The 27646-nt window shown below is 33.0% G+C and overlaps 1 protein-coding gene across 1 annotated transcript in view; it reads left to right on the top strand.

The window, feature by feature from the left end:
- The window catches only part of LOC145256835 (glycine receptor subunit alphaZ1-like), a 168184-nt gene that overhangs the window by 118614 nt on the left and 21924 nt on the right, over positions 1-27646 (top strand). Inside the window, exons 5-6 of the mRNA XM_080115608.1 lie at positions 714-796; positions 15344-15481. Of these exons, the coding sequence (XP_079971734.1) occupies positions 714-796; positions 15344-15481 (221 nt within the window). The remainder of the gene's footprint in view (positions 1-713; positions 797-15343; positions 15482-27646) is intronic.

Below are 27646 nucleotides of genomic sequence, written 5' to 3'. Positions count from 1 at the left end.
GGGGGAGATAGCTTTAAAAACAAAGACACTGAATTATTGTCATTGTTTAACAAATCCTAATGTCAGCCCAGTAAATCTAACCTTTTCACCTTTGTAACCCGATTGCATAAAGAATCTGTATCGGCACTCGTCACTTTCTGTCAATCTGAGTTGATGTGCACTGACATTTCGAGATAAGAACAGCACCGACTCGATTTTACGTGCCTCCCCTAAATTACAACGTAAGTTTGGTATAAGGTCTTCAAATATGGAGAGTTGGGGCTTCCCTAAAAGGGTTCTCTCTTTATTGTTGCGCCACATTGTAACTTCGGCCTTAAATTCTAAAATTTCATCAAAATAAATTGGTTTCAACTATTAAAATAATTTCTAACATTATTGATTATTTCGCCCATATTTTTTTAGTATAGTTCATGTTTCAATTCATGCTTTGTAGCTATAATTATTTTGTTATTTTATGTTTTAAGTCCTATATAGAAAAGAAAGTCGAGATAGCTTAGTTCAGAGAAATGCAGACTAAAGATCTCAAGGTTTTGGTTCGATTTCAGGTCATGGCATCCGCTTTATTTGTTGGTAAGCTCTCCATTTCTAAAAGTACGTAAGATTTCTGATATTTCGAAACGAGACTAATTCCGTAATAATGTGTCATAGAATTGTAGCTGATAAATGGATGAAATTATTATATTAGAAATATTATTTTTAACTTGTTGTTTCAGAATAACACTAACATTAACTTGCAAGATGAATCTAAGAAATTTTCCATTCGACAAGCAAGTGTGCTATATGCAAATTGCCAGCTGTAAGTATAAAAATAAGCTTGGACCTATTGTCTGTTAAATCTCCCCTATATTATATAATTATATTTACTTTTTAATTATATTATATTTTTTATTATATTATTTCTTATATTATACTAATACTTATATTGTACAAGCAGGGAGACCCGACGTTGCTCGTTCAAGGAATGTTCTACACTTCTAATTGTTATGAAAATCGGTGAATTCGCCAGTTTGATTTTTGCTTTAGTCGGGAACTCACCACGATGTACCAAGAAGAAACGTCATATACTCATTCACACTTAGTTCACAATATATTGTAGTCTGTAAAACACATACTGTTGATTTTTTTTAATGACTTGAATTAAAGTTCTCAATGCAAAAGTCAATTGTGCTCTGAACTGTTATAATGATATACTTTTGCTTATATTATACTTTTTATGTGTAATTGTATAATACGTTTACTTATATTATACTTTAAATTATATTATAAAGTTGAGAAGAAAGTTCTTGCGGAATTTTTAATTTTGATATCAATTCATGTATTTGCAAATAAGTTTTCGTTATAATACCTTTACTTTTTATATCATTTTAAAGAGCGTTTTTCGATCTATTTAATCGCTTGAATTACAATCGTTTTAAAACCATCATATCTTCTTTACAGAAGTTGAATACAAGATGAAAAAAAGCAAATTTGCACAATTTTCTTATTTTATTTCAAGCGAAGCCGAAAAGCTGCTGAAACGGTTCGCGATATCAACGAAGTGTTTGGCCCAAGAACCACAACTTAATTGAACGCAGAGCACAATGGTGGTTTTAAAAGATTTCGTGGCGGCGCCGAGAATCCTGAAGATGATGAGCATAGTGGTCGGCCATCGGATGTTGACAACGATCAGTAAGAGCCGGAGCCAATGCCAATCCACACACAACTGTTCAAGAACTTGCTTCTGAATTAGACGTAACGTTTTTTTGTTTGTTTTTTGTTACAAAGGAGTCACCACTTATGAAGGCCCGGAGGTCACTCGAAGGGTTAATGACGTACATTAGTCAATGGGAAAATATTGTAGTAACCATTAGTAGTGGAAATTTGGTAAATTGGATTACTTAAGAACTTGTTCACGTTGGACTTGAAGATAGCCTTATTGTAGTCAGTTGGAAAGCAAGAAACGGAACAGAGTTCCACAGGTGTGCAGTTCTAAGAAAAAAGCTTTGTTCATGGAATCTACGGTTAGGTTTAGGCACAGATAAAGAGTGAGGGAAATTATTGATAGTGGTTTCAGTTAGATGAGTATTTTCGTGAATATCAAATCAGGGGGGGCATAGATTGGAGCTCAGACGAGCACTTGTCATGAAAATAACGATAAAGCAGAGACGGGCTCACAACGTCTCTTCTGTGGGAAAGATTTTGCAGGGAAGAGAAACGGTCAACCCTCCCCCCAAGCTACGAAGTCTATTTTGAACTCCGTCAAGGCAAGATAAGCTCCTTCTTGGAGCTCCTACCCAGACGTGGCAACAGTACTCCATCCTTGGACATACTAGGCTCTTATTCAGGTAGAGAATTGCATCATCCGTGAAATATCTACTAGAACATTAGAAGGGTCTTACCTTTTTTCCAGCAGTTTGGCAACAGATTTGATGTACGTGTTCCATCTCAAATCAAGAGTAAAGGTCAGACCCAGAAGCTTTTCAAAACATGGAGCCTCCTCAAGACGAGAATCATTCATTTCAACTGATGCTAGACGGAGATCATGGTGCTGATGATGTAAAGATCGTATACAACGATTTCCAACTACTTGATAGAAATTGGAAAGGCAAAAAACTTGATAAATAGATGCTTCACGAATTGAACGACAACCAAAATAAACGCCATTATGAAATGTCATCTTCCCTTCTTTTATGCAACAAGAGCAACACATTTCTCGACTGGATTGTGACTTGTGATGAAAAGTGAGTTTTTACAACAACCAATGACGCCAACTCAGTGGTTAGACGACAACGAAGTTCCAGGACACTTTCCAAATCCAGAGTTGCACCAAAAGAAGGTCCTCCATTACAGTTTTTTTAATGCAGGTGAAACCATTACGGCGGAGAAATACTGTCAACAAATGGATGAAATGCATCAGAAACTTCGACAAGCATTAGTCAACAGAAAAAGACCAATTCTCCTCTACGACAATATCCGACCGCACGTTGCTAAACTGACCCTGCAGAAGTTAAACGAATTAGGCTACCTCATCTGCCATACTCTGCAGACCTCTCACCTAACGACTACTACTTTTTCAAGCATCTCGACAACTTTCTGCCGGAGAAATGCTTCAAAAACCTAAGCGATATTAAAAACGTCTTCAGCACTTTCATCGTCACTAGAACGCAAGATTTTTACGTTAATACACTTATGTTGCGTTGACAAAAGTTGATTATTATGGTGCTTATTTCTATCAATAAATTTTTGTTTGAGCCCAGATAAGTTCATCTGAATTTAAAAGTTAAAAGCCACAAGAACTTTCATGTTAACCTGATAATTACATGTAAGTCAATTATACAGAGTGGGACAGAGCAACTTGCTTATTTAAAATATCAATTAAACACAATAAGAAAATTGATCTGCTTCACCCTGTATTATAGTTTCGATGTAATACTTTTCACATGAACTTATATTAAAGTTACAAATATAACTACAACCAACTTGTCCTTTCAAAGTGTAGTATCTGTTCTTCAGATGCTGCACTTAAGATAATTTGTACCAGTCAATGGAGGGGAAACCCTCTATACTGGGACAATTATTATTTTTGGTAACCAGAGTGCCCCCTTTTTGCCTACTTTTAGGGGAGCTGGTTTTTACCTCACATTAAAAACGGCCTTGTGCCTAATTTGCTCAGTGGGGGAGCAAATAAATACCATCTGTTCTTCAGATGCTGCACTTCTATTTCTTGTTCTCTTTCGGTGGAGGAGAAATCCTTCACGACTGAGACAATTTTTATTTTTGTACCTTTTCTCCACGTTAAAAAACGACCCTGGTGTCTAACTCTGTCCTGTGGGGAGGCATAGTAAATAGGTACAAATATATTATTGTTTTTAATTATGTTATACTTTAAATTATATTGTACTTTTTATAAAAGTATTATTTTTGCACTTTTTTTTTTACATATTATACTTTTACATGATATTATAATTAATTACATTGACTTATATTATACTTTAATTATAAAGCACATTTACTTATATATTATATTATGTAATAATTATATCATATTTTTAATTGAATATTTCGTATTTTTGATTATATTTTACTATTAATTATATCATACTTCTTTCATTTAATTATGTTATATTTCTAATTATATATTTATCAAATTTTATAATACTTTAAGTACTTTTGGATTTTATTGTTTTTACTAAAACTTTTAATTGTATTTTAATTTCAATTATATTTACATTTTTGCTTTAAAATGTATTATAATTTATATATAATACTCTCATTCATCTTACAATTTTAATGATATTATTTTGTTTTACATATAATTTTGTTTTGCATATAATTGTATTATACTCTCATGTATCTTCTAATAATTTGCTGTTTTACATTAAATTATGGTTGGTTTATATAATATATTATTTATTTTATCATTTTTATGTTATTTTTATACAATTAATTTTATTATACATTTAATTATATTACACTTTTTATTATATTATACTTTTATTTATGTTATAATTTTACTTATATTTTACTTTAATTGTAGTATACTTTTTACATTAAATTATATTTTTCTTTTAATTGTATCTTACTTTTATTTTTGTCAAACTTTTACACATATTAAACATATTTCAATAAATCATATGATAATTTTAGTTGTATTATACTTTTTATTATAGCATACTTTTTATTATATTATGCTGTTTATATTGAATTATAATAAACTTTTATTATATTTTAATTATATTATTGTTTTATTTATATTATCTATTTTTGCATGGAATTATATTATACTCTTAATTATATTTTAATTCATTTATATAATACTATGAATCGTATTATATTTTTTATTGTATAATACTATTTTAAATTAAATTACATAATACTTTAATCATATTAACTATTAATTATATCAAACTTGCAATTATATTATACAAGTTTTACTATAATACAATTATTAAATTATATTTTTCGCTACTTGTGCATTTTTGGTACCATGCTGAAATAATAACGTTATGATTTTGAAAGCCATTCTTAATATGGTGAGGGTGTTTTTAACTATTCTATTCGTCCTCTTAACAATTTAATTAAAAAGGGATATTGTGAAACTTGAATTTAATCTGAAAAAAAATATTTTAAAATAGCGCGGTACCAAAAATGTCGTTTTGATTATATTATACCTTATTATATTAAATTCCATAATACTTTTAATAATATTAAATTTTTACATTAAATTATATTATACTTTTAACGGTACTATACATTTTATTACGTTATACTATTAATATTATTGCAGTTTTTACTAGGAATTTTATAATACTTTAATTATATTGGATTGTTAATTATATGATAATTTAAATTATATTAGACTTTCTTACATTAATAACTAGATTATACTTTTCATTATATTATACTTCTTTATATTTCTATTTTTTACATTAAATTATGTTATTCATTTATCTGTTTTATACATTTATTTACATTATACTTTTTACATAAAATCATTTTAATCATATTAAACTTTTATTTATATTATACTGTGATATTTTAATTATCCTATGCATTTACTTCTATAAAACTTTCATTAAATTTTTGATTACTTTGAATTATATTATTGTTTAGTTACACAATGTTTTTATATTATACACTTACTCACATGAAAGTGATACTTATATTATACTGCGAATTATTTATACGTATAATTAAAGTTTTATTTTATTATACTTTTTGATTATTGGATGACAGCATTTATTATTTCTAAGACTAAGCTTCTTTTCTTTAACGACTACGTTTTGTTCAACATTTATTTATATTATACTTTTTATTGTATTATACTTTTACTTATATAGTAATTTTAATTATATTATTCTTGGAATTCTATTATACATTTACTTATCTAACGCTTTTAGTAATATTTTAATTTTAATTATATAATATTCTAATTATATTTGTAATCATCCCGTATCAATAATTATCCTGTATATTTAATTATACTGTACTTTTAATTATATTTTATTTTTAATTATGTTTTATTTTTAATTATATTGTATTTTTAATTATATTGTATCTTTAATTATATTGTATTTTTAATTATATTGTACTTTTAATTATATTTTATTTTTAATTATATCATATTTTTAATTATATTGTATTTTTAATTATATTGTATTTTAATTACATTTTATTTTTAATTATATTGTACTTTTAATTATATTGTTTTTTAATTATATTGTATTTTTAATTATATTTTATTTTTAATCATATCATATTTTTAATTATATTGTATTTTTAATTATATTGTATTTTTATTACATTTTATTTTTAATTATATTGTACTTTTAATTATATTGTTTTTTAATTATATTGTATTTTTAATTATATGGTATTTTTAATTATACTGTATTCTTAATTATATTTTATTTTTAATTATATTTTATTTTAATTATATTTTATTTTTAATTATATTTAATTTTTATTATATTATATTTTTAATTATATTTTATTTTAAATTATATTGTATTTTAATCATATTATACTTTTAATTATATTGTACTTTTAATTATATTGTACTTTTAATTATATTGTATTTTTAATTATGTATTTAATTATATTGTATTTTTAATTATATTGTATTTTAATTATATTTTAGTTTTAACTACATTTTACTTTTAATTATATTTTATTTTTAATTATATTTTATTTTATTTATATTGTACTTTTAATTATATTGTACTTTAATTATATTTATTTTTCATTATATTGTATTTAAATTATATTTTATTTTTAATTATATTGTATTTTTGATTATATTTTATTTTAATTATATTTTATTTTAATTATATTGTATTTTTAATTATATTGTATTTTATTTATATTTTATTTTATTTATATTTTATTTTTAATTATATTGCACTTTTAATTAAATTGTATTTTTAATTATATTGCACTTTTAATTACATTCTACTTTTAATTATATTTTATCTTAATTATACGTTTAATCGTATTATACTTTGATATTGTACTGGTCATGAATCAATAAATGTTTTACATGTCTATAACAAATATTGAATAAAGTATTAATGAAAAAATCGAAAGAAACGAAATGTAAGCCAAATAAAATAAAAATAGTTCAAAATATTTTTTCTATTTACCATTTGAAACTTAAACATTTGATTGTGATTTTTAAGGAAAATTATCTTAACAGTAAAAAAATGAACATTTAACAATCTTAGTAATCGCTTATGTAATCGGGGACATTTAAATATTCAGATGATTTTGAAATTTTGGAATGTTTTTCTGATTTAGTGTCTAATATGTATGGGGCAAATTCATGAAATCGGGGCTATTTGAATTTTGAGAGAGTGTTGTATCAATTGTATGACCCACTCACCCCAAAAAAAGATAAGACAACTACAAGTAAAACGTCCTCACTCAATTATTGATTGCATGTATATGTAGGTTCTGGCCATAGATTTACCATAGAAACCTGAAGCTACATACACAGCCTTAAATTGTTGCTCTCTTAGCAGAACAACTGCCATATTTTCTGCAAGTTACTGTGAATATGTTTATTCAAAATATGAAAAATTCCTAGATTCCATCTCATCGGTTCGAAATCATGCGTTTCTTTTCACTATATCCATGGAATGCCGCCTTCATATTGACTCAAGACCAGCTTTAGTGTTGCAAGCAAACTAGTTGAAATAAGGGAATTAAGAGAGCAGGCGTGTTTGATAAAGTCGTAGAAATTTGTGTGTCTCTTTCTGCAGACAAGAACCCAAATCCTGCAACTACGCATACGATCTTCCAGCAGCAATCCGACTACCAAAAAGTACAGAGAAGATGTTGGAAGTATTACATCATCATAACTGGGATCACATCCAAAGAGAATCACAGTTTCAAGAAACTTATTTTCCCGATAAAAGAGACATTACAGGAATTATTAGAACGCCATATATTAGAGTTGTGCAATTGGTCATTACAAAAGTTCTTTTAAGTCGATGTAGAAGACGTGATAAGCCTGGATCTGAACCAAGCAATGAAAGTACTTATGCATGCAGTAAAAGCAAGTGTGGATTTCTTTATCTCCTTTAAAGGAACTATCATTAAACGCTTTGGAATCTGCCAACAAGCTAACCGATAGTGGAAGAATCATTTAGTGAACCTGACCCCAAGTAGATTGGTTGCTCACCATGGTCTTTATTATTAATAATAATAATAATAATAATAATAATAATAATAATAATAATAATAATAATAATAATAATAATAAAAATAAAAAAAATTTAAAAAAGGAGAAAGAATCTCGCCATGGCATGGATCGATTACAAAAAAGCATACGATAGGATCCCCCAAAAATGGATAATACAATGCTTTAAAATGTATAAAATACCAAGCAGGATCATCAACATGATAGAAAATGCGATGAAAACGTAGAGACTGGAACTGACAGCTGATGGACAACACATGACAGAAATTTACATACAAAAAGGCATCTTCCAGGGAGATTCACTATCACCATTACAGTTCATCATAGCCATGATGCCCCTGAACAATATACTGAGAAAGTGCCAAGCCGGATATGGATTGCTTCCATGTAACGCTTCTTCATGTTTTGTCTCTGCAGCAGTTCGTCTGTTCCGCACATGTAGCTCATGCATATTAGTCCCCGCATTTAAGGTTTTCCTTAATATTTCAGTCGTTTTCATTATTGTTATTCGTTGTATCTTTCCAGTCATTCCTCTGATTCCAATTTCTCCCATTCTTTTTTCAAAGTTTTTTGGAATTGTTCCTAGTGCTCCTACTATTATAGGTACTATTTTGATTTTTTATTATTATCCATATCCCTTTCAGCTCTCTGGCTAGCTCTGTGTATTTACTCCATTTCTCCTTTTCTTTGATCCTGTGGTCAGCTGGAACAGCAAAGTCTAAGATTTGGCAGGACTTTTCTTTCTTGTTAATTATTAAGATATCCGGTTTTCTTGCTTGAATGGGTTTATCCGTTTGTATGGCCATGTCTCATAGGATTTTGTGATTCTCGTATTCAGTTACTGTTGCTGACTTATGTTTGTACCATTTGTCTGCGCATTCAAAATGCAGTTGTTTGCACAATTCCCAGTGTATTGCCCTTCTCACTTGATCGTGCCTGTTCTTGTATTCCTTTTGAGCTAGTTTGCTACATTCACTTACTATATGATGATTACTGCAGCCAGTAATGCACACGAAGCAAATAAGATACAAAAAAAGACGAGGAATAACACAAGGAAAGAAAATGGAAAGAGAAACAGCTACATGGACGATTCATAAGGATGGCAAAAGAGAAGACAAGCGAAAACACTTGGAAATTGCTACAAAAAAAAAACCCTAAACAGGCAAACTGAATCATTAAGAACACCTGCGTAAGATAACGCAATTAGAACCAACTACATCAAAGGAAGAATCAACAAGACACAAGAAAACAGTAAATGCAGACTCTACAGACAAAGATATGAAACAATGAACCACATAATAAGTGAATGCAGCAAACTAGCCCCAAAAGAATATAAAATGGACACAATTAAGGCAGTACATTGGCAATTATGCAAACAATTGCAACTTGAAGATACAGACAAATGGTACAAACAGAAACCGGCAGCAGTACTGAAAAATGAAAGTCACAAGATCCTATGGGACATGGATATATAAACGGATAAACCCATCCAAGCAAGAAGACCCGATGTCATAATAGTTAACAAGAAGGAAAAGTCCTGCCAGATTGTAGATTTTGCCATTTTAGCAGACCACAGAGTGAAGATCAAGGAGACTGAGAAGCAGAATAAATACACGGAACTGGCCAGAGAGTTTAAAGGGATCTGGAGAATGAAGAAAGTAAGGATAACACCACCCATAGTAGGATCACTAGAAATGGTATCAAAAAACTTTGAAAAAAGAATGGGAGAGATGGGAATCCAAGGGATGGCAGAGAAGTAACAACGAATTTCAATAATGAAAACTGCAGAAATATTAAGGAAAACCCTTGAACGTGAAGACTACCACCACACATAAACGACACAGAAACAGCTACAGATGCAAACACGAAGCAACATCACATGGAATCATGAAAACTGAAACCGTATAATTTAAAAACACCCGTTTATTTATTGATTTTTTTTTTATCACCATAAATGGGCACCACACCAAATGAGGGTCAAGGAGGATGGAAAGACCAAGGAGACAAAGTACTAGCCAGACCTCCGCTGGATGAGTACAAAGAGGACTGGGACCTTGGGGAGGCTTATTGCCACCCAACTCCCAGTTAAGACCAATGGTTGCAGCCAACAAGGAATCAATGGTAAGCAACTGTTGTGATAACACAAATTCTTTTGCAAAGATTATCAATAGAGAGAGTACTGGAAATCTAGGGAGATTTGTTGTCACTCAGACTCCAGGGAACACCACAAGTTGTTCTCAAAGAGCAATCTTTGATGGCTTGTGTGACTACTCCCAGTGAGTAAATAATAATTTTGTAATAATTAAACAAGAAAGATAAGTCATGTCAAATAATAGACTTTGCTGTTCCAGCTGACTACAGGATAAATATCAAAGAAAAGGAGAAACGGAGCTAGTCAGCTGACACAGAGCTAGTCAGAGAACTGAAAGGAATATGGATGATGAAGAAAATCAAAATAATACCTATAATAGTAGGATCACTAAGAACAATTCTGAAAAACTTTGAAAAAAGAATGGGAAAAATTGGAATCAGAAGAATGGCTGGGAAGATACAACAGAAGATAATAACAATAATGAAAACAGCTGAAATATTAAGGCATACCCATGAATGTGGAGACTAATACACATGGGCCACATGTGCTGGCCAGACGAGCTGCTGCAGAGACAAAACATGAAGAAGTCTTATGCGGAACCAAGACCAATGAAGCTGCATGTCTATGTTCGCTATCCCATCCCCCCATTGCCCCATCACTGCTCCTCCCCCAAAAAGAGTAATACCAAATAGCTGAGATTGGTCAAGGAGAATGGAAAGAATGAGGAGAGAACACTGACCAGACCTCCGCTGGATAAGTGCGAAGAGAACTGGGATCTTGGGGAGGCTTATTGTCACTCAAATTCCAGTGAAGATCAATAGCCGATGCCAGTGAGAAGCGGCTGTTGCGATAACACAAATTCACTTGCAAATGTTATCAAAACAGGTGGAGAATACTGGAAATCTGGGGAAACTTGTTGTCACTCAGCTTCCAGGGAAGACCACAAGTTGTTCTCAAGGAGAAATCTTTGATGACCTGTGTGAAAGCTCCTTGTAATAATAATAATAATAATAATAATAATAATAATAATAATAATAATAATAATAATAATGTACATAAAAATTTAAAAATAATAATAATAATAATAATAATAATGATAATAATAATAATAATAATAATGGCCTAGGACTTGCAGGAAGCTTATTGCAACATAAATTCCAGTGAAGGCCAATAGTCGTTAATAATGAGAAATCAATAGTAAACGGATGCTATGCTTGCACACATTGAGCTGCAAATGTTATCGAAATATGTTAAGATTACTGGAAATCTGTGGAGACTTGTTGTTACTCAGACCTCAGGGAACACCACAGGTTGTTCTCAAACACAAATCCATGATGTTAACCTTACAGTCATTAGCTGTTCTTAATCATCTTTTTCTTGATTTATTTCATTAAGTAATAATCTCTGGTAAATCTTGAATATGGCTATACACGCGATACTTTCTGTTGTTGCTGCTGTTGTTGTTGTTGTTGTTGCTGTTATATATTTTAAAATATCGACGCTTGCGATTTTCAATCGGTTAATAATAATAATAATAATAATAATAATAATAATAATAATAATAATAATAATAATAATAATAATAAAAATACACCCAAAGGACGATATTGACAGACTCTACGTGAAAAGGAAAGACGGTGGGAGGGGACTGATCTCTATAGAAGACTGTGTGAAGGACACGACAAAAGACTAGAAAAATACATAATGCAAAACACTGAAAGAATAATTATGGCAGCGAGAGACACTGAAAAAAACAAAACAGAAAACAGAGAGACAAACGACAAAACGAGAAAAGAGAAGTGGGAAGAGAAACAACTCCACGGAAGATTCATAAGAATGACAAAAGATGAGAATAACGAAAACACCTGGACATGGATGCGAAAAGGACATATAAAACGAGAAACTGAATCTCTAATAACTGCAGCACAAGATAACTCGATAAGAACCAACCATATCAAAGCAAGGATCGATAAAACACAAGAAAACAGCAAATGCAGACTCTGTGGACAAAGAGACGAAATGATAAACCATATAGTAAGCAAATGCAGCAAACTTGCCCAAAAGGAATACAAAAACAGGCATGACCAAGTGGGGAGGGCGGTGCACTGGGAATTGTGCATTTTGAGCGGACAGACAAATGGTACAAGCATAAACCTGCAACAGTACTCGAAAACGAGAACCACAAAATCCTATGGGACATGGACATACAGACGGACAAACCCATCCAAGCAAGAAGACCAGATGTCGTAATAATTAACAAGAAAGAAAAATCCTGTCAAATTGTAGACTTTGCAGTCCTAGCTGATCACAGGGTGAGTATGAAAGAAAAGGAGAAACGAAGCAAATACACAGAGCTAGCCAGAGAGTTAAAAGGGATTTGGATGATGAAGAAAGTCCAAATAGTACCTATAATAGTAGGAACACTAGGAACAATCCCGAAAAACTTTGAAAAAAGAATGTCAGAAATTGGAATCAGAGAAATAACTGCAAAAGTACAACGACTAACGATAATGAAAACGACTGAAATATTAAGGAAAACCCTTGAATGCGGAGAATAATACAAGACAATATAACGAATAAGCGTTACAGGGAATGAAGAACACCGAAACTGCATATTTACAAGTTCTACACCCCCCATCATGCATTCCCCCCATTGTTTCATCACCGATCCCCCCCCCCAAAAAAAAAAATGATACCAAAGGGCCGAGAAGGGTCAATAAGGACTGAAAGACCGAGGAGCGAGCGCCAACCAGACCTCGGCTGGATAAGCGCAAAGAGAACTGGGGCCTTGGGGAGGCTGAGTGCCACTCAAATTCCAGTATAAACCAATGACCACTACCAGCGAGAAATCAATGGTAAGCGGCTGTTGCGATGATGCAAATTCATTTGCAAATGCTATTGAAGGTGGAGAGGGCTGGACGTCTGGGGAGACTTGTTGTCACTCAGCTTCCAGAGAACACCACAGGTTTCCAATCAGATCGTTTGTTGACTTGTGTGAAAGCTCCATGTGAGCCAATAATAATAATGATAATAATAATAATAATAATGATAATAATAATTATAATAATAATAATAATAATAATAATAATAATAATAAGAAGAAGAAGAAGAAGAAGAAGAAGAAGAAGAAGAAACAAATGGCAAAACGAGAAAAGAGAAATGGGAAGAGAAACAACTCCACGGAAGATTCATATGAATGACAAAAGATGAGAATAACGAAAACACCTGAACATGGATGTGAAAAGGACATATAAAACGAGAAACTGAATCTCTAATAACTGCAGCACAAAATAACTCGATAAGAACTAATCATATAAAAGCAATGATCGATAAAACACAAGAAGGCAGCAAATGCAGACTCTGTGGACAAAGAGACGAAACGATAAACCATATAGTAAGTGAATGCAGCAAACTGGCCCAAAAGAATACAAAAAGAGGCATGACCAAGTGGGAAGGGCGGTGCACTGGGAATTATGCAAACGGCTGCATTTTGAATGTACAGACAAATGGTACAAGCATAAACCCACAACAGCACTCGAAAACAAGAACCACAAAATCCTATGGGACATGGACATACAGACGGACAAACCTATCCAAGCAAGAAGACCAGATACCGTAATAATTAACAAGAAAGAAAAATCCTGTCAAATTGTAGACTTTGCTGTCCCAGCTGACCACAGGGTGAGTATGAAAGAAAAGGAAAAACGAAGCAAATACACAGAGCTGGCCAGAGAGTTAAAAGTGATTTGGATGATGAAGAAAATCAAAATAATACCTTAATACCTATAATAGTAGGAACACTAGGAACAATTCCAAAAAACTTGGAAAAAAAAGAATGTCAGAAATTGGAATCAGAGGAATGGCTGCAAAAATACAAAGACTAACGATAATGAAAACAGCTGAAATATTAAGGAAAACCCTTGAATGCAGAGAATAATACAAGAATACAATATAATGAAGAAGCGTTACAAGGAATGAAGAACACCGATGCTGCATGTCTACAAGTTCTACACCCCCATCATGCATCCCCTCCCATTGTCTCATCACCGTTCCCCACAAAATAAAAATGATACCAAAGAGCCGAGAAGGATCAAGGAGGATGGAAAGACCGAGGAGAGAGCGCTGACCAGACCTTCGCTGGACAAGTGCGAAGAGAACTGGAACCTTGGGGAGGCTTAGTGCTATTCAAATTCCAGTATGCACCAATGACCACTGCCAGCGAGAGATCAATGGTAGGAGGCTGTTGCGATGACGCAAATTTCTTTGCAAATGCTATCGAAGGAGGTGGAGAAAGCTGAACGTCTGGAGAGACTTGTTGTCACTCGACTTCCAGAGAACAGGTCTCCAATCAGATATTTTGTTTACTTGTGTGAAAGCTCCATGTGAGCCAATAATAATAATAATAATAATAATAATAATAATAATAATGTAAGGAATTAACGAACTTTCAATAATCTGAAGAGAAATGAAGCTGATGAGGACAGTTGTCTGGAGAGAATTGGATCGCTATGTCTCGAGAAATACTGTACAATTTTGTTCCAATTTTTTTGTTAAATGTTCCTATATTTTGTTCCAGGCAGTGCCCAAAAAAAATATATCAGCTTTATGTATTTTTTACCTTTAGCTGAAAATACATACACACAAACAGGCAACTCTCCTTGAATCAAATATCCAAATACATCTAATATCTAATATGTATCTAATAGTAAACGTAGAATTCAAAGTCTTTGGAGATTATGAAGCGCCGGTTGATAGAGGAATTAATCTCTGTTTAACCAAGAAGAAAATGAAAAATTTAATTATGTGGTTGAGATGATCGTTAACAAAGTTCAAAGTTCGAAGACTCGTTTGTATATAAGATCTCATTCTAATATTTAAAACAACCTTATTGGCCATTTTCGTTAACAATAATTGACAAGGAGAGAATGGTAATTAGCAGAGGATAATATGGTCAAAGAAAAAAGGTTTGAAAGTTCATGTGAAGGATATGTTCATGTTTATAGGGAAAATAGAACATTCATGAAAAATCCGTAACTAAATATTCGCTTAATTTCCTATTTTTCTTTTGTCAGTTAGTTACACAAACTCGACTTTGTTGCTCAAGTGGTTCAAACAGAAAAGTGTTCAAATTAGTAGCAATGTGGCAGACACACAGTTCTTAATGGAAAGAGTAACACAGTCTGAATGCGAAAATTTTGTAAGACAAGAAGGTAAGTGACTAATCGTTTGAACTTTTTTTATAGAATGCCTGCTGTCTCCAAAAAATGTTCAGCAAAATGTCATAATGTATTGTGGGTTGTGCGAGTGGGATACTGGCTTTTTCAAAGCAAGTAATGTCAGCACGAACCTGGCAAGGCTTGGATGTAATCGTTAGGAGAGTCGCCAGTAAATATGCAAATGAGTATTCATATTCTAAGTGGACCAAATTTGGCTCATTCTTCACGGATGGGTTTCAAATTTTTTTATTCTTGAGTCATCACTTATGAAGCCACTCGAGGATAACGATAGTCAAGAAAGAGTGTTTTGAGTAGCACTTCTCCATATATCTGGCAGCAGTATGCCACCTTAGGACTTATCTGACACTGGAGATAGGTATTTTCTTGAATGGTAGAACTATCTATTTTTTTTCAGTGAGTTTAGCAATAGATGGACATCCTTCAAATTTAGATCCTCGGTGAAAGTCATTCTTAACAGTTTATCAAAACAAGAAGCGTCTTCAAAGAGAAAGCCATTCGTTTCATTGAGTAAAAACGTATCAAAACGTTAGTAGTGAAAAGAGAGTATTTTTAGAGGTGTTAAAAGTAACAAGCACCCTTTTTTGTCAAGTGCACAAGAGAGAATCAGCAAGATCTTGATTAATACTGCTCCTCGAAGTGTTGCCATAGACAATTGTATTGTCTGTGTAGAGATCAATAAATGATCTCAGAATATGATTTTCCAGATCATTTTAAAATATTATGAAAGATTGTTGGTCGTTTAAGTACACTTGCGTTGATTCTGTATCCTTCTAACCTCTGCGTATCAACAATTACTTTTATAGACCTATCTGAGAGGAAGGATTCGATAGTTGCAACGATATTATCAGATCCCGTACATTTGGACTCTTATAATTTCAGGAACAAGACCATAAAACAGGTAAGTAGCCTCTTTAATTTAAGATAGGGAAATAACTCGGGGATGTAGAAATTAACAAAATAACAAACCAAAATCCATAGTCAGAAGTAGATGACAAAAGACCTAATAATGGAAGGTTACTACAAAATCAAACTCGAAAAAAGGCGGCTAGTGAGAGTGAATGAAAACTCTGTGGACTATAAAAAAATGAAGAAATTAAAAGGAAGAAAAAACACATGGCATGAATCTACTACAAGAAAGTTCACAATATAATCCCTCAAGCAATTGAACCCGTTATGGAGAAAATAATGGAAACATGGAGGCTTTCTATGATTATTAATTTTATCATCATCATGATCCCACTCACTAACATACTCAGAGGGTGAAATGCTTGACACAAGCGAAAAAGTAAACCACTTTATTCACATGGATGACCTAAAACTGTTTGCAAGAGACAAAAAGGAACTAAATAAGCTGATAAATACAACCAGAATTTTTAGCAAAGACATTCAAATGGAAGTTGAAATGAAAAGAGAGAATAGTCGAAGCAGCATATTTTATCCCGAACTGTCAAACGAAGAATAGATAACAGCGCTTAGAGAATATAATGCCTATAAATACTTAGAGAATATAATGCCTATAAATACTTCGAGAATATAATGCCTATAAATACTTCGAGAATATAATGCCTATAAATACTTAGAGAATATAATGCCTATAAATACTTAGAGAATATAATGCCTATAAATACTTAAATAATATAATACCTATAAATACTTCGAGAATATAGTGCCTAAAAATACTTCGAGAATATAATGCCTATAAATACTTAGAGAATATAATGCCTATAAATACTTAGAGAATATAATGCCTATAAATACTTAAATAATATAATACCTATAAATACTTAGAGAATATAATGCCTATAAATACTTAGAGAATATAATGCCTATAAATACTTAGAGAATATAATGCCTATAAATACTTAAATAATATAATACCTATAAATACTTAGAGAATATAATGCCTATAAATACTTAGAGAATATAATGCCTATAAATACCTAGAGAATATAATGCCTATAAATACTTAGAGAATATAATACCTATAAATACTTAGAGAATATAATGCCTATAAATACTTAGAGAATATAATGCCTATAAATACTTAGAGAATATAATGCCTATAAATACTTAGAGAATATAATGCATATAAACACTTAGAGAATATAATACCTATAAATACTTAAATAATATAATACCTATAAATACTTCGAGAATATAATGCCTATAAATACTTAGAGAATATAATGCCTATAAATACTTAGAGAATATAATGCCTATAAATACTTAGAGAATATAATGCCTATAAATACTTAAATAATATAATACCTATAAATACTTCGAGAATATAATGCCTATAAATACTTCGAGAATATAAAGCCTATAAATACTTAGAGGATATAATGCCTATAAATACTTAGAGAATATAATGCCTATAAATACTTAGAGAATATAATGCCTATAAATACTTAGAGAATATAATGCCTATAAATACTTAAATAATATAATACCTATAAATACTTCGAGAATATAATGCCTATAAATACTTCGAGAATATAATGCCTATAAATAATTAGAGAATATAATGCCTATAAATACTTTGAGAATATAATGCCTATAAATACTTAGAGAATATAATACCTATAAATACTTTGAGAATATAATGCCTATAAATACTTAGAGAATATAATGCCTATAAATACTTAGAGAATATAATGCCTATAAATACTTAGAGAATATAATGCCTATAAATACTTAGAGAATATAATGCCTATAAATACTTAGAGAATATAATACCTATGAATACTTAAATAATATAATACCTATAAATATCTGGAGGATTTGGAAGCAGGCGCCATCAACGAGAATACCCGAAATGAATACGAAAACTCCTTGAAACAAAAGTATGTAATGTAAACAAACGCGATAAATGTCTATTCAATATTGCTATTAGGGTATTCTGAGCCTTTCGTACGCTCGCCAAAAGAAAATCTCGAAAATTAATGACGATGTACAATTCATGCCATCGAAAGAATATTGACTGGCTGTATGAAATAAACAAGGAATTAAATGAGAAGAAAACTGGAAAGTATAAAAGACTGAGTGAATGGTTTAAGAAACAATGGAGCACGAAATGAACAGTGAAAAAAATGGAGCACGAAATGAAGTGAAAAAAAAATGGAGCACGAAATGAACAGTGAAAAAAATGGAGCACGAAATGAACAGTGAAAAAAATGGAGCACGAAATGAACAGTGGAAAAGCAGTGAAATAGGAAACAAAAAAATCAGAATGGCAAAATAATGGAAGCCGCTATACGGATCATTTATAAGAATGAGCAAAGAAGATCCACATTAAAATACATAAACATGGCTACAAAACATACATTTGAACACATAAATAGAATCGCTACTGACGAGCGCTCTACACAGCGTAACCAGAATATACTATATAAAAGCCAATACAAACAAAACCTGGAAAACAGTAAATGTAAACACTGTAGACAAAGAGACGAAATAGTAAAGCATATAAGAAGACTGGAAGCTATGCAAAGGTCTACATTTTGAACACGCAGACAAAAAGTGTAAAGGCCCAAACAATAGTAGAAAATTATAAACTCCTCTGGCAATCTTCCGACACATAGAAGCACTACATTCGAACAATTTCCTCTCAGCAAAGAGGTGATAATAATGAACATAAAAAACTGTTAAATCATCATCGCTGTCTCAGCAGTTCACAAAATGATGTAACAGGGAGCAAAAAACTAGTAAAAGTACATTGAAAAAACATGAACTGACCAACAGCATGTAAGTTAGGTAATAGAAATTGAACGAAAATATAGAAAAAAAAACATTATGTCAGGGGAGTAAAACTACCAGAAATCGCATAATTTGACACTTTAATAAGAATGAGGGAGGTCATGTACGATTCTGCATCACGGAACCACACATGTAATCTCTCTATGTCATGCACACGAGCATGAAGATGTGCACCAATCCCAAACTCCTCAAAGTAACCAGTCACTGGAAATAACCGCTATAATGCCCAGAGTGCACCAAACATGCACGACCCTAAATCTGTGTTGCAATGCCTTTAAAAGTTTCCTAGCCTCCTGTACTGTGCTTGAGTTCCTTCTTCATAAATGGTGATGCTGATATGCCGTTTCTTTCAAGTTGCAGCTTGGGTATCAGATTTCAGGGTAGATCTGAAATCAATACAGGTACTCTCTAATCTTACTGTGATCACTGATATTATCATGATCGTATGTCGGCTATTCCGTTAACAATATCCATACCCTCACTGGAACTCTCAGTGTCAACCTGGTTTAATTGGGACTTCAGTTTCTCCAAATTAATTCTTTCTTCTGGCTTCAATGATTCTAGCATCTTTTGTAACGTATATTTGGAAATTCTTTCACTATTGGCTCCGACAGCCCTAACCAGATACTCACTATTTCAACAAAATAATCTTAAGATTTTTCACACTCCACCAGGTAAAAGAAAAGGTCAAACCCCATCCACATATTCTTCTCATATTTCTCTTTTTTTCCAATTCAATCTCTATTTTTTTCTGGTTGCAATTCTCGACGACCACGGTCAAATTCTTTGGCCATTTCTGGCTGTCAGAGGCTCCTGTCTCCCCTCTACCAAAAAATATTCAAAACAACTCTTCAATTATTAACTATCATCTCATTGGCTATTCGATCTCTCTTTCCCACGGGCGTCGACAAATCATACCACACACATTTTCCAACCAATTACATACCAGGTATCATCATACCAGGTATACTCATAAATCATACATCATATCATCATATCATGTATATCAGGTATCATCATATCAGGTATACTCATAAATCATACCAGGTATACTCACACACATTTTCCAACCAATTACAATAAAATCTTTCGCCTCCATAGTTCACAAGGGGACAAAAAAAACGAAACCCTTATTAGTTACTTTCATATCTTATAACTTTCATATCTTATAACTTTGCTGTGAAATTCAGTGATAGTCTCGTTGGTTTCAAATTCAAATCATGTGCTGTGTCGTTGCCTCCGTTCAGTCTCGAAAGACAAAGGATACCCCCTGTAGAGGCAGCTGCACGTGTAATTGTGAGACAAGGGTTGCACAATCCTTAACCATACCTCTCCTGAATCGACACTGTGTGCTGTGCACATCGACGTTATTAGTTACAACTTCAGCAGAGTGCTCGACTAAAAAAATATCCAAAAATTGACAACGTATATTTTTACCTATATGCTTTATAAAAATCAGACAACATCAGCACCGTTGGTTTTGCTTTACCCAAAGGATCGGTGTAAATTATATACCTCTCTCTGTCCTTATGTAATTTCCCCGTTTCACAACGTTTTTTTTCCCATCTTTAAATCATTTTAGCGAAGTCTTTATTTCTGTTACAAAAATCAGAATACTATGGGTACCCTCGGTTTCTTTCTCTTTAAGGATAGGTATAAATTATATACCCCTCTCTAACCTTATTTATTTTTTCTGTAACATTTTGATATCGAATGACTTTCTATGCGACAGTTTAAATGCTTCAGAACTCCTCTTAAGTAATTCATTCTTTTATTTTACCACGGTCTCGTAACAACCCGTCGAAGCGACGTTACACATGACATTCTAATTGGCAGTTTAAATGTTCCAAAATTCAACTAATCCATTTTTGATTTTTTCATAAAATTTTGCTTTATCCTACAAGATTTAATGTTCAAATTCACGAGACACTCGCTTCAGTTTTTTTTCTATCTATCATTATTTGGTTTTCTATAACATTATTCTCTATAATTCTCCATCCACCAGTGGGTTACAGCGTTGGCTGTACCTCCCAGGCTGAACGGAGAACACAGCTCCCATCTACAGAGTTTGCACTGCGTTACATCTCTTTAATATTTGCACTCCCAGAAGCATTATTCGTTAGCATTTCATGGTGATACACACCGTGTCCCGTCAAATTATTGACCAGTCAATCTTCCTGACTTCTACGGAGAGAACAAACTGCACTTTTTCATACCTTTCATTTCATATTGCCAATTCTCCTCTACTTCACCATGTGTAGCCGAACTCCTGTGGTGAGGTCAAGCGACTGACCTCTGGTCTTCTTCGAAACTGTGACTCTAGTTGGCTTGGAGCTCGCCACATGAAATTCCAAGCGCCTCTGTGTCGAATTCTTCTGAAAGCGAAAAGCGAAGCTCGCATATGCCAGAAAGAAGGAAGACAAACAAATAAAAATTCTATTCTACTAAAAATTAATTTCACAAAATGTACAATCTTTTTACTGATATATACACATTCAGTTCTTAGCACGTTTTTAAATTCACAATCTCTCTTCTTCGTAGATGGCACTCAGGCGGAATGGAGAGGGGGTTCAGGCGTTTGGGAGCGGTGTTATTATCTCGAGATTCCATGCAATCTGGCTCCAATCTCCAATCTGTCTAATTTCGAGCGGCACTGGCCTCTTATAGTAGGGTGCGGGTCGGGGTGGATAATCTACCTAACCCATCAGATTAAGCTACGTGTTCGGGGAAACCCCAGATACATTTGTGTGTGTGCATTTCAGCCATAGTCTAGAGTTTTGAAACCTGGACCAAATCTAACATCCGTTCACATGACTTCCGGGGTTAATCCCTGTCATTCAGAAAGCCATAGTCTGAAGGTGTTCTCCAGGCTAACAAGTACAATCTCGTTTCTACTTTATCCTGACATTTCCTGTTATTGGATTTTTAAACAGTAAAATATATCTCTGGCTTTTCAAACAATAATATATGTGTGTGTGTGTGTGTGTGTGTGTGTGTGTGTGTGTGTGTGTGTGTGTGTGTGTAGGGTCGTGCAGATAAATTGGGGCTAAATTTAACAGCACATATCTTCCGTAATTTCTAACCTATGACAAAAAATTTTTTTGCAGACAATCTATAAAACCCTTTGCTTTAATATTTCAGATCAAGATCTGGCATACTTCGCTCAAATATGGCGGAATTAGCACGAAGAACGACGATATGTGAAATGAGATGCGCCGGGAACTCTGTTTCGGACATTATAAAGAGCACAGGCTATGCGAAATCGACGGTTTATCGAGTTGTTGCTGCTTTTGATGCCGAGGGTAAGCTTCAGAGAAGTCGACACAGTCCCCGCAGTGATCGAAAGAGAACCAAAACATTCCTTGCTGGGCTGAAAAGGACGTTGAAGGCAGACCCAAGTCAGTCGATGTCAAAACTGGCACAAAAGCGCAGAGTGAGTCGTAGCACCATCAGCAGGGCACTCAAGGAAGACCTTGGTATGAAGTCATACGTAAGGAGAGTCCGTAACCTTTTAACTACCCGTGCAAAAACCCTAAGAGCGGAAAGATGCCCAAAGCATCTGAACTATCTGAAACACAAAGGAGGACATGTCCGCGTTTTTGTTGACGAGAAAAAGTTCGTTGTTGATGAGGTTGCAAATCGCCAGAACACTCGGGTAATTTCCTACGATCCTTCAGAAGGTCCTCCTGTGATGCAGAGCAAAAAGCCCGCCTCTGTGATGGTTTTTGCAGCCGTCGCAAGTGATGGTAAGGTGATGCCTCCTCATTTCATCGAAGCGGGCCTTAAAATCAACACAGCGGAGTACTTGAAAATTCTGAAAGATGTTTTGATGCCTTGGATACGTAGGAACTACGACCCCTTCAAAGTGATGCTCGTTCAAGACTCTGCGCCCGCTCATGGAGCAAAGAAAGTTCAGGATTTCCTGAAGGAGAATCTTCCTTTGATGGTCCCGAAGGATATTTGGCCCAGCAGCTCCCCAGATCTGAATGTTTGTGACTATTGGCTGTTTGGCGTCATTGAGGGAGAGTCTAACGTAACTTCACATCCAAGTGTCAACTCTTTGAAGGCCGCCATTCGTCGGGCATTTCGTAATCTTGACCCCGAGGATGTAAAAAGGAGTTGTTCACGGTTTCGCTCGAGAATCTCCCTAATTATTGACGCAAAGGGTGCTCGCATCGAATGATTTTGTTCTGTAGACAATAAAGAAGAAATAAATATAAGTTAAAATTACGTTTTATCATTATTTGCCTTTGAAAATAGCGAATTTACAAAATGTTATGTTAGTCCCAATTTAGCTGCACGACCCTGTATATATATATATTTCAATTCAAGTATTTTTGATATCCCTTGTTGTCCGGGATTAATTTAAAACAATTTTAGCGTATTTACCCGGTCTTTCTCAGGTCTCAGGGGGGTCTCAACCTCCCCAAAGGGGAGCAAATCGCTCCCTCAAGCCAATCATTGCCTTTTTTTCATTGTATTTCTTCATGCTTTTCGTTTCCATAAGTGCAAGCAACATTTTGCACGGGAAGTTAAGGTGAATTGACTTAATAAAGTCAACTCATATGCTTCCATTTAATATTCCTCGATTTGGATACTTCGAGAAATTTCTCATTTATTTCTCTCTATCTCTTGACAACATTCACAAATGCGCGTTTAATGAACTACGATTTAAAAAATCACACGTGTTTCCCCCTAAATTGCCAACTGTTGCCATCTTTCTTCTTTATTTCGTTTTCTAAAACGATGGCGTTTAAAAAATTCTTAGAAGAAAGTCACACTTTTTTGGTCGGTCTATTTTTTCTTTTTATTAAACTCTAACGACTATACATTTTATTAAACTCTAACGACTATACATTTTATTAAACTCTAACGACTATACATTTTATTAAACTCTAACGACTATACATTTTATTAAACTCTAACGACTATATCACTGCCATACAAAAATAACATTTATGCGTATTTATAAAGTCATGACGAATAATCAGTTTTAAGGTCTGTTTCGCTTACATCTTTTTCTAATCAAATACACGACTGTCGTTCTCTTTCTATTTCGTTTTCGTTCTTTCGATTTTTCCTAAAAAAAACAGAATTCGTAATTGTTAATCTTTTCTAAATCAATTACAACAGTTAATTTCTTTTTTACTTGAAAATTGAGTGACATACTAATATTCAGAATTTCAATCGACATCCTCTGATTCTCCTGTCACTCGACACCCGTCTTTCGCCTACCCAAACCGACCATGTTTACTGTTTCCTTGCACCCCATCCTCCCACTCGCACCTGTCTGTATCCGCCCGAGCTGATGGGTTTACAGAAAACCTTTACCTATAGTTCTCTGCCTTACTCTTAGGACTGACAATCCTCCGTGATTTCTCTCTTGCTCCACGCCGGCCCTGCTCTGCTCTGGGGTTTCTTAGATTTCTCGCCCCTTTCGGGGAATGTGCACACCGCCATTCCCTCAATACTTTTAACCAAGCTGTCAATGCTCACACAATTCATCTTACGTAACCGTATCAATTCTCGGATGGCTTTGAAATTAGTTTGATTGTCAGTGCATTGTTTACATAACAGGTTACGCAGCTCTGGCCTGGTAACGTACGTCGCCTCAACGAACCCTGCGAGAGTTCATATAGCTCCCTTCTAGGCCAACAGGAATTTCTCTGCCTAAACATTCTTTTTTATCACTGCATCGTCTAAATTATTTACCCTTATTTCTGAAGAGGCTATTATGATAATACCTTTTTTCAATAAAAATTACTTATTAATTAAAACATTAAATTAATTAATTATTAATTAAAACAAAATATTCATGACGATAGACTTGATCAAGAAAACTACACTGATAAGAAATGAGTAGAAACAATAAGGAACTACCCTTCTTCTCGTCTGCTGTCTGTTTCTGCTGTTTTTGCTAAATTGCACGTTTTGTACTTGTGTGGCGAGCTGACTTCGACCGACTGGTCTTACTCTCAGATTTCTTCCAACGTTCAGCAACCTGGATCTTTTTTCTTTTTCGACAATTTTTTTCTTGTTTCAATAATTTCCGATTTTTCTTATTTTATTCATTTTTTTTCCAAGAAAAATAGAGTTACACGCGCTCAAAAAATGTTCCTCGTCGTGCACATCTCACGGAAATATGATATCCTGGTCATAACGACACCATACGTGCAATATGAATAGGGGATTTACGCACAATCCTGCGTCACATAACCATAAATGTAATCTCTCTGTTGGCAAGTCACGGTGATTACAATTTTAACTTCGTCTACTGTCAAAATGTAACCAGACAATTCATTGGTCATTGCAAATTACCGCTCTGGTGCCCAAATCGCACCAAACGCGCAGGACCTTAAGTCTGTATGCCAATACCTTTAACATGTTGTCTGAGTATCAGGTTTGAGGGTAGATCTGAAATCAACGGAGTTACTCTCTAATCAACAAGAAATCAATGATTATTAAAAACAGATCATTTCCTTATCCAAAATAATTACTTGTATAAAATAATCTCAGGTATAGTTGGCGCGATGCAAAGTTAAACAATTCCCCAATTCGAATTTACGAAGAACAAACTAACGTTTTTGGATGCAGGATTTCACACTTAATTCGATTTTCGCTGCAAGGTTCAGGGCAAGGATTATGTTTGTCTACTCAGCCGGTGGTGGGGAAAGTCTCTCTTTCTACTTTGCTCTTTTGTAGGTTTCTCCCATCTGCTAAAACAAATGAATTTTATGAAAACAACTAATTCTGACCCCATCTTTCTAAGATTAGCATTTCCTCCTCTTCTTTTTTCTTTCTTTCCCTCTCCCGCGGTCCTTCTTTCTCTCTTTCCCCTCTTCTTCTGAAATCTCTTTTCTTTTTCTTTCTTTTTCTTAACATATCAGCTATTTGAGTGACCGCTCTATCTCCTTCGCTCCACCCAAAACAGACAAGAATTGTCTTTTTTGTTTGTTTTCTTAAACCATTATCGAAACTAGATTTTGTTTTTAAATTCTTTTTCGACATATGACGTGACTGATTTACCAGCAACTCACATCAATATTGTTAAACTCTCATCGATATTTTTAAAGCCGTCCAAAGACTGCCATCTTCATTTAAGATTTTACTTTTCTGATATATGCGGTAATTTGGAACATCTACATTTTCTTTTTTGGCCAAGTGTCAAACACACCTCTTAGTTTGCCAGCAATAATGGCGATTGGCTTCTCTGGAATTCTGCTCCTCTGAATTCCAGTATTCTCCGTGTCCTTCCAGTGGGTATCGGCATGGTGTTTTTTTCGTTTTTCCATCTTTTCTGTGGTCCCCACATATTTATACGGATGGGGATGTGATAAACGATAGAATATCTTCTTACTTATATTGACCTCGCTTTCGTTTCTCGTTTGTTTGTTTTTTTTGTTTTTTTCGAGATGTGTTTTCTCAACGCTATTACGATATTTCAGCTGTGGTTGATTAGTGTCACCTTATTATATGAGGTTGAATCCACACTCAAGGTTGTTGTTTCAATATTTCAGTTGTTTTTGCTAGTAGTTTCCAATTGAACATGTTTTTGTTTTGTATTTGTGAATTTATTTCTTACTTTGCATTTCCTGAATGAGTGGAATCATAGACATCAAATGATAGAGATTCTGTGTTTCAGTATTCTTTTATTATTATTATTATTATTATTATTATTATTATTATTATTATTATTATTATTATTATTATTATTATTACTAGGTGTTGTTTCCATTGCTTTCTCTATAAAATTAATACTATTCATCCAAGATCATCATCATCGTCATCATCATCATCATTATATTTATCACTTATTATCATCATTACTAGTAGTAGTAGTAGTATCATTATTATTAATATAATGAGCATTATCATCACCATCATCATCATTATTATTATCATCATCATCATTATTTTATTATTATCATCATTATTATTATCACTATTATTACCATCATCATCATTAATATTATTATTCTTATCATCATTATTATCATTATTATTATCAATATGATTATTATTATGATTATTATTATATATATTTATTATTATTATTATTATTATTTATTATTATTTATTATTATTATTTATTATTATTATTATTTTATTTATATGGTTGTTATTATTATTATTATTATATGATTATGGTTATTACTATTTAATTATTATTATTATTATTATTATTATCATTATTTAATATTATTATTGCAACAATATTTTTTTTAATTCTTCATATCAACATTTTTGCAGATATAAATTGATTTTTTAATTTCGTTGGGCATTAATTTCCTATCTCCTGACTTTTTATGTAAATTTGTATTTTTTAAACTGAATTTCCAGAATTTCAATTATTTTTACAGTCAGACGTTGTCCACATTTCTG

Source organism: Euprymna scolopes, chromosome 3, assembly GCF_053919585.1.
Source record: "Euprymna scolopes isolate OS-2025 chromosome 3, ASM5391958v1, whole genome shotgun sequence".
In the NCBI taxonomy this organism is placed as follows: domain Eukaryota; kingdom Metazoa; phylum Mollusca; class Cephalopoda; order Sepiida; family Sepiolidae; genus Euprymna; species Euprymna scolopes.
The sequence above is the reverse complement of the archived record's forward strand: the minus strand, read 5'-3'. Positions and strand labels throughout refer to the sequence as shown.